At 49.7% G+C, this 9,092-nt stretch overlaps 1 protein-coding gene across 1 annotated transcript; it reads left to right on the top strand.

Annotated features, from left to right (window-relative positions):
• On the top strand, positions 1 to 1,089 carry LOC101522756 (zinc finger protein 239-like). Its single transcript, XM_058673974.1, has one exon. The coding sequence runs from the start codon at positions 1 to 3 to the stop codon at positions 1,087 to 1,089; it is 1,089 nt and encodes a 362-aa protein (XP_058529957.1).
• The last annotated feature ends 8,003 nt before the right edge of the window (positions 1,090 to 9,092 follow it).

The following is a 9,092-nucleotide window of genomic DNA, read 5'->3' as shown; positions in this document are numbered from 1 at the left end:
ATGGCCTTGGCGACACGATTAGGTCGCACATCAGCAGCCGTAGCAGCAGCGGGCACCTCTCGAGGAAAGGAGGTTCCACAGAACGATGTACCTGGCAAAGCCCAGAATGCTGTGCGCTTCACCAAGCGTCGCCAGACTGCCAGGAAGGGGAAGAACCACTTTAAATGTCGGGAATGTGGGAAGACCTTCAACCAGACCCTCCACCTGGTGGAGCACCAGCGCATCCACTCGGGGGAGAAGCCCCACAAGTGCGACGCCTGCGGGAAGTGCTTCCGGCACAGCTCGTACTTCTTCACGCACTACCGGATCCACACGGGGGAGCGGCCCTACAAGTGCAAGGTGTGTGGGAAAACCTTCAACAGCAGCTCTACCCTCAGCAGTCACCACCGAATCCACACCGGGGAGACGCCCTTCAAATGCAACGAGTGTGGCAAGACCTTCAGGCAGAGCACCAAGCTGACACGTCACCTCAGGGTGCACACCGGCGAGAAGCCCTACAGGTGCAGTGAGTGTGGCAAATGCTTTGGCCGCAACTCTTCCCTGAGGGACCACAAGCGGATCCACACGGGAGAGAAGCCGTACTGCTGTCAGGTGTGTGGAAAAAACTTCCGGGTCAACTCACACCTCGCGGAGCATCTGCGGCTCCATGAGGAAGAGCGAACCTTCCAGTGCAATGAGTGTGGCCAGTTCTTCCGGAACGGCTCCCACCTGTTGGAGCACAAGCAGCTGCACCTGCCCGAGATGCGGGAGGAGTGCCTGGAGTGCGGGAAAGTCTTCTCCAGCAAGGAGGCCCTCCTCCATCACCAAAGAAGCCACACGGAGGAGCCCTTGTACCACTGCCAGGGCTGCGGCAAAGACTTCCGCTGTAAGTCAAGCATCCAACGGCACAAGCGGTTGCATGCGGGGCAGAAACCCTTCGTGTGCTTCCAGTGCGGTAAAGGATTCACTGACAGGACCACCCTGAAAAATCACCACAGAGTCCACTCTCAGGAGAGGACCGATCCCTGCGGCAAGTGCGGTAAATCCTTCAAGCACCTGGCCTCTCTGATGTCCCACCTCCGGATACACGAGGATGATGATGAGCCGTAGTAGGTGTCCCGATAATGTGCCAAGGGCTGTCAGCCAAAACCTCACACCTTTATGACCACTAGAGAGGGCAGTGGATGCTGTCTTTGTTTCGCATCAGAGGTTGGCTGATGGCTCGATAACTCTCAAATCGTCAGACAGCTCTACCCCTTTCCACATCTGGCACATATGTGCCATGTCCAGTTTTCGACACTTCTCACAGCTGGCTGCCATGGACAGAAACAGAAGATGTTGATATGCACCTGCTGCTGCAGGGGAAGTTCCCCCACATCAACAACCTTGCAGCAAATGTCCTTGGTGACCGCTTCGAGAAGCTGAGACAAAGCCCTGTGGGTAACTGACTCTTACAAGGAATTCGGGTGGAATCTTCTGTACTGTCCAGTAGAGGAGCACCAACTGGATGTGCATACGTGAATTTAAATGAGCCAACAGAACACTGAAGACAACCATCGCTCTCGAGTTGGACATCTCAGTGCAGTTGGAGACCGTCTCCCGCACCACAGGAAGTTCTGGCCAGCAATTGTTGAGACTCCAGTCACTCCACTGATCACACAGCAAGTCCCGAAAAAGCAGAGAAATGGGGCACAGCTTTGAGAGACTGAATTTCTATTTCCCCCTCACCTCCAAAATATGGGATTTCATAAACACGATGTGGAGGAATGGGTCCAGGACTCTCTGGTCACTTTCAGCTCTCAGAATTTACAAGCGCTTCACCGCATGGCCACATTCTCATTCCTGGAGTATTCCTGACAATATTACTGATAAATATCAAATGTTTACTGAGTACTCTATTCATCAGGCATGGTGCTAATCTTTTTTTTACAGATTATCTTCGTTAATTCTTACCAGGATCCCATGAAATTGGAACTATCTTTTTTGTTTTTTAGAGAGTTGAGGTTTTTGAGAACGTTTGCTTTAAAAAATGCCAAGCCTTCACATGAAGTGAGATTCCGTTGCTAACCCAAGTGTTCTTTTTGTGTTATACTCCTTCACGTGGACATGGTCCAAATTATTACCTAATGTGCCTTTTTTGAAAAAGTTTGCTTGTTTACATTTCTATCTGGACTACTCTTGAGCACAAAGAGTAGTTTGAATTCTTTAACAACTGGAATGGGCACAAACTGGTGTTTGTTGGAGGGTGGGTCAATGATGGGAAACCCCAGTTGCAGCCTGCTGTCCAGAAGGTGTTGTTGGTGCAGCTGTGTCCACTGATTTCTGAACTGTCCCTGGACACTCTTGGGAATACAACAGCAGCATCACTTTGGGACAGAAATCTGGCAGCCTCAAAGCCAGTTGCACCTGCTATGCAACAGGGAAAGCTGGCCGACCTCCTCTCTGAACGACAGCAGAGCTGACATGAACTGAGTTAGAGATCAACTCGAGGGCAGAGTCTCTTGAACTTTTGTGCCGTTGAGTTGAGAGTAGATGTTTGGTGTTGGTGTTCAATATTCCCCTTCCCTGTGTTTGTGTGTGCACTCAGATAGTGTCTGTGCACACTTGATAGGTATGTTAAGTGAGTATTCTTTACCTCTTTTCTATTTTTAAGTTGTTCATCCTCTCTCATAGCAAAATGCCAGCCATAGCCTCCTCAGTCAATCCCATTAGCCATAACCCAGTGCCACCCACAGCTTGAGAAGCCCTGGCAGGGCAACAATCAAGCCAGAATCTGCGTCTGCCTAGGGGTTGGTGGGCATGCGAGGTTTGGTTCCTGGAGGCAGAAGGTGGAAATCCCCAGCGTGTTCAACCTGTGGCTTTATGCTTGTCCTGGAAGAGGCCTAGAGCAGCAGGAGTGAGCATACAGCGATAGACTCAGGCGCTCTGGATTCTTTCTGGCGCCTTCTCATCGCTGGTCCATAGATGACTTGGGATGAGGGTGGAGAGACCATTGGTGAGTAAGTCTGAGGACTCTGCTGGGGCTTTCAGTAGCAACCCTCTCGGGCTACATGGCCGCATCCTTCTGTAAACCAGCTCAGGGTAGCTTTGAGGAGGACTGTGTGTGGGAATCTCTTTGTGTAATGGTTGCTGTTTCTATCTGTGAATTGTGTGTGTGTATGAAGAATGGGTTGGGGGGGATGCAGGAGGGGACCTTCTTTTTGTATAAGGATAAAACTGTTTGTCTTTTTATTTTTCATTTAAGCAGTTACAATAAGCAAGTATCACTTTGTAACTCTTGAAAAGGCCGGGGTTGTGCAATAGTGTGAAATCCCAATTGCAGCCTGCTGTCTAGAAGGTGTTGTTGGTACAGCTGTGTCCACTGATTTCTGAACTGTCCCTGGACACTCTTGGGAATACAACAGCAGCATCACTTTGGGACAGAAATCTGGCAGCCTCAAAGCCAGTTGCACCTGCTATGCAACAGGGAAAGCTGGCCGACCTCCTCTCTGAACGACAGCAGAGCTGACATGAACTGAGTTAGAGATCAACTCGAGGGCAGAGTCTCTTGAACGTTTGTGCCGTTGAGTTGAGAGTAGATGTTTGGTGTTGGTGTTCAATATTCCCCTTCCCTGTGTTTGTGTGTGCACTCAGATAGTGTCTGTGCACACTTGATAGGTATGTTAAGTGAGTATTCTTTACCTCTTTTCTATTTTTAAGTTGTTCATCCTCTCTCATAGCAAAATGCCAGCCATAGCCTCCTCAGTCAATCCCATTAGCCATAACCCAGTGCCACCCACAGCTTGAGAAGCCCTGGCAGGGCAACAATCAAGCCAGAATCTGCGTCTGCCTAGGGGTTGGTGGGCGTGCGAGGTTTGGTTCCTGGAGGCAGAAGGTGGAAATCCCCAGCGTGTTCAACCTGTGGCTTTATGCTTGTCCTGGAAGAGGCCTAGAGCAGCAGGAGTGAGCATACAGCGATAGACTCAGGCGCTCTGGATTCTTTCTGGCGCCTTCTCATCGCTGGTCCATAGATGACTTGGGATGAGGGTGGAGAGACCATTGGTGAGTAAGTCTGAGGACTCTGCTGGGGCTTTCAGTAGCAACCCTCTCGGGCTACATGGCCGCATCCTTCTGTAAACCAGCTCAGGGTAGCTTTGAGGAGGACTGTGTGTGGGAATCTCTTTGCGTAATGGTTGCTGTTTCTATCTGTGAATTGTGTGTGTGTGTGTATGAAGAATGGGTTGTGGTGAGGTGTGGAGGGAGGGGTGGGAGGGAGGGGACCTTCTTTTGTATAAGGATAGAATTGTAGCTGTTTATATTCACCATCATCTTGTTGCTTGCAAGTAACTGAAACTAAGCTCACACCAGCTAAAGCAAAGCCAAAGTGGAGGAAGGAAATTGTGGACAGGTGCGCCTGTCAAGTCTCCTTGCTGGAAAGGCCTCTGATCAGCCTGTCTCAGCTGCGGTGCTGTGTCTGTGCTTGCCCCACTTTCCACAGACAGAAGTGTCACCAAGATAGATTGATCAACGTAGGAGAAAGGCAGAGTTGCTTTCTCCCACACGCCCTGAAGGAAGAATCCCAAAGAGGCTGCTATGATCCAGAGGGAAGGCTTGGGGGACCTGTTTGTCTCTTTATTTTTCCTTTGAGGGGTTACAATAAACAAGTGTCACTTTTAACTCTTGAAGAGTCTGGACTGGTCAGGGTGAGATTCTGGGAGAAGAGGACTGGGACCCCCAGTGACGGGAAGACAGGACCAAACTCGATGGAGAGTCCAGCTGATTCTTATCCCCCGAATAGTAATAAAATTGTTGTCTGCACAGGAACTGCCTATTCTGTGTTTCAGTTGTTATTCCAAACCCTTGAAACCCAGGGGTTGGGCACTGGGGCCATGACTGGGGACTTGTCACTGAGCCTCTTGAGCTGCCTGGTCCTTCTCCTGGTTCTGGGGCCATGGAAAAGCACTGGGCAAGCCCATACCCGTCCCATCAGAGTCAGTGGGACAGTTCTGGCTGGCGCTGCAAAGGCACCCCTGCACCAGGACCGAGGCACTGACGGTGGCCACGTGGGCAGACCATGAGTGGAGGGGCTGCCAGGGCCAGGGCAGACCCCAGCATCCCCTGGAGGGATACTGCTTTCAGGCCAAAGAGTACAGAGTAGGGCCTGGCAGAGAACCCCAGCCATCACCCCTTAAGCCTTTCTGAGCCATAGAGGACTCCGGGTCTTGAGGTTTCTGTGGACATTCAAAACACGGGAGAAAGAAGGGAGCTGGGGCTGGCACATAGTGGGTGACTTAGGACTGGCGGGCAGTCAAGGGAGGCCCAAAGGGACACGGGGTGTGAGACCAGCTGGTATATGAGGCCTACAAGACGGAGTGGAGTTGGGAGAAGGGGACAAAAGAAGGTATGTGTAAGAGGCCATTTCTGGACTGTAATGAGATTCTAGGTGGGTAGGCTTGTTTTGCCCAGAGACAAGACTGAAGGAGGGATCAGAAGAGAGTGGGCCAGCCGCCAGGATGGCCACAGGGCATGGTGCCTTAGGTCAGCGGTGAATGTGGGCAAGGAGGGCTGCGGGATTTGAAATGTGAGTCCTCGGGCACAGTAGTCTTAGGGGGAGCCTCCAAGTGGGCTCTCGCACACCAGAAAAGTGAGCCGAAGGTCAAGGCCTCAGGTATGTGAGTGACCCCTGGGTCATAGGAAGAGACACTGGGGGATCCCGAGGGCTGTGTGTGGGTGTGGAGTCTGAGGGACCCTTCTGGAGGTGCTGGGGTGCCACAGAGGAGGAAGCATGTGGAAGTGGCTCAGAGACCTGCAGGTGACAGTGATCACTTGGCTGTGGTAGGGCTAGGGGCACTAGGTGTGCACACCTGAGCAGGGCCACATGATGATCTGGAACGCATGTGCTTCCAGCATGACCTTGCGCTTGTATGCACGTGTGTGTGTGTGTGTGTGTGTGTGTGTGTGTGTGTGTGTGGAGTGTGTACATCTGCAGGTCCCTGTTGTTTGCTTTTGGGGGGCTAGACTTTGTGACTGGGTCTTTGGATGCATCTCTGAGTTTCTGGGATTATGAGTGTGTGTGAGTGTGTGCGTGCATGTGTGTGTGTTTAGCTAAACAGTCATCGTGTGAGAGGGTGTTTGTGTATATACATATGTGTGTGTGAGTGTATGAGAGTGTGTGTAGAATTACTCTAAAGCCTCCCGAGCTTCCCAGTGAGCTCAGGAACTCCCACAAGACCCTGCCACTTCTAAGTTCCTGTGAGCCCCCAGAGTAGCACGTTGGGGACCAAGCCTCTGGCACATGGGCCCCTAGGGGAGAACCCCGTCCAAGCCCACAGTGCGTGCTGGGGCGGGTCCCCCTGCTGATCCTGCCAGGGCCCACCCCCCTTCCCAACGACTTTTGTCCTTGCTACTCTGAAGCACCAAGCTCTGACCTGGAGATGTGTCACTTGTAGGTTTTCCCTTGGAAGATGAGGTCCAGGGCCAGGGGCTAGGGTCATGACAGAAGGATGCTGAAAGAATAGAACCCAGTAGGAGATCCAGTTAGAAGACTTGATTCATTTCAGGAAGCTGTGGGCCTGGGTGAAATAAAACATCTCTCAACCCGCACACCATAGAAGCAATGCAAGTGTAGCCAGCTCTCAAACCGTCCTGCCTATATTCCAGCTCGACGCTTGTTCTAAATGCTCAATAGATATTTCTTCATATTAAACCCCCAATTAAATGATGCATGGTTTTTAACGGGTTAGTAAGCTGAGCTCAGAGAACTTACATAAGTTTCAAGTTACGAGCTGTCAGAATAAAACAGGTAGGCCACGTGATTTGTAGGATCCCACAAACTAAGAATTATGAGGCTGGTCTGGTGTGTGTGTGTGTGTGTGTGTGTGTGTGTGTGTGTTTGGGAAACCGGGTCACTGATAGTTCCTCCTGTTACCTTCTTGGGGTCTTACAACATTGCACCCCACATTTAGGCCTATGAGCTGTTTTGTTTCTGTTTGTTGTGATCTGTGGGTTTGTGCCAGGTGGTTTTTTCCATGTAGATTTGCAGCTATTCGCACCATCCGCTGAAGACGCAGTCTGCTCCATCGTAGTGCTTTTGCCCCTGTCCCGAGATCCCTGGAGTTGGAGCCCGTTTCTGTGCTTCCCAATCCGCCCTCTTGACCCACAGGTCTACACCTCCACCATCTGGATTCCTGTAACTTTACGCGGGCCTCCAGCTGTCTTCCTCTGTATTTCTTCTCTATGTAAACTTTACGATCAGTTTGCCAATACTCGGAAAATCAGCGAGAACCTCAAAATACTCTGACTCTCCAGTTGAGGGACCTGTGGTTCTGTTTCTGTATCTGTTGCCCACTCCAGCTGGAATGAATGTACGAACATCCAGGTCAGAGACAGACCAAAATTTCAACATTCCACCAATATTATCTGCCTGTGTCTTGCAGAAACGACTCTAAGCGTGGTTTTTCTTACTCTGTAAACTGGCTTGTTGTGAGGAAAAAAAACTATCTGGTAATCTTGGGTCCGACCACTAGGTGGCATATAACAAGACTTTGAGATATATTAGCCATTATATAGTTGTCACCCTAAACATCATGCATAAAATATTTGCTGCACATGTTTCACTATGTTATGCTGACATATCCTGAGCCCTGAATAAATGTGTGTTTGTTACATGCAACTGACTTAGAGAATCATTAAAACGTGTTCCACCTTGATCAAGACAAGGATACTGTAACAAGACTTTTGAGAAAAATTTAAAAAGCTTAATGCAGCAATGTGAATGCTGGCACATTCATATAAGCTGGTAGTTGTGTAAGATCACCTGGGGATGGGCCTGGCACGGTAGCCTAGTGGGTAAAGTCCTCACCTTGCATGCACTGGGATCCCATATTGGCACCAGCTCATACCCTGGCGGCTCCGCTTCCCATCCAGCTCCCTGCTTGTGACCTGGGAAAGCAGTCAAGGATGGCCCAGAGCCTTGGGACCCTGCACCTGCATGCGAGACCTGGGGGAGGCTGGACTTCAGTCATTCTGATGGGTGTAGCCATCACTGGTTGTAGCAACCAAAGAGCCAGAAAGAACTCAACAGTGCAACAAACAGACTCTGGTTAAATAAATCAGGTCACACGCACACAGCAAAGCTCAAACAACTACTGAAAAAACCAGCAGGCTCCATATGTGCCACATCAAAAGTTCCTCCAGAATATCCTGATAAAATGAGCCTTTAAAAAAAAAAAAGGCACAGAAGGGTTTTTAAAAGACTTTCTTTTTGTGTAAAAAAAAAACCATGTGAGAATGTACTTATGCAAACATAAACACAAGCACTATAAAGAACTATATGATAATAACTTCTCTGGTAGAGCAATTAGCCTAGTGTTTGAACCATCTGCGTTGCATAGTGGAGTGCCTGGGCTTGCTTCTCAGCTTCTGTCTTCTTACCAGTGTCGATTCTGGGTGGAAGTGGTGATGATTCAAGAAATTAGGGGCCCGGTGCGCTAGTCTAGTTGCTGAAGTACTCACCTTATCTATGCCAGGATCCCATATAGGTGCCGGTTTGTATCCTGACTGTCCCTGCCTGCGGCCTGGGAAAGCAGTAGAGGACGGCCCAAAACCTTAGGACCCTGTACCCACGTGGGAGACCCGGAAGAAGCTTCTGGCTTCTGGCTCCTAGCTTTGGATCAGCTCAGCTCTGGCTATGGCAGCCACTTGGGAAGTGAACCAATGAACAGAAGATCTTTCTCTCTGTCTCTCCTTCTCTCTGCAAATCTGACTTTCCAGTAAAAAATATAAAGGTTTTTTTGGTAATTTTTATTGTTTTTTGATATAATTTAGTTGGTGGTGGGTTCTCCTCTCCCCTTCCTCAAATTCCCTCCCCTCCCCTCTGTTCTCTCTAGAATCATAATGTGTGTCCATCGTGAACTTTCCCAAGTCCATCATTTTTCCACTGGAGTATCTCCCAGCCATGTAGGAGAATAACTTTTCATTGCAGGTTAATTCTTGTATCCTGGGGCCCTAATATAGGTACAGTGAGGATTAGGCCTTCGTTGTTTATGGGCCATATCAATAACAGTTATATGTGGACACTGACAATCACAGGTGGTTATAAATAATCCACCTCTTGTGGATGGTTAATTAATGAA

This window comes from Ochotona princeps, chromosome 16 (assembly GCF_030435755.1).
Source record: "Ochotona princeps isolate mOchPri1 chromosome 16, mOchPri1.hap1, whole genome shotgun sequence".
NCBI classification, from domain to species: Eukaryota; Metazoa; Chordata; class Mammalia; order Lagomorpha; family Ochotonidae; genus Ochotona; species Ochotona princeps.
This window is presented reverse-complemented; position numbering and strand designations above follow the sequence as displayed.

Excerpts from the sequence above, each read along its gene's own strand:
- LOC101522756 (XM_058673974.1), top strand. The coding sequence starts at position 1 with ATGGCCTTGGCGACACGATTAGGTCGCACATCAGCAGCCGTAGCAGCA.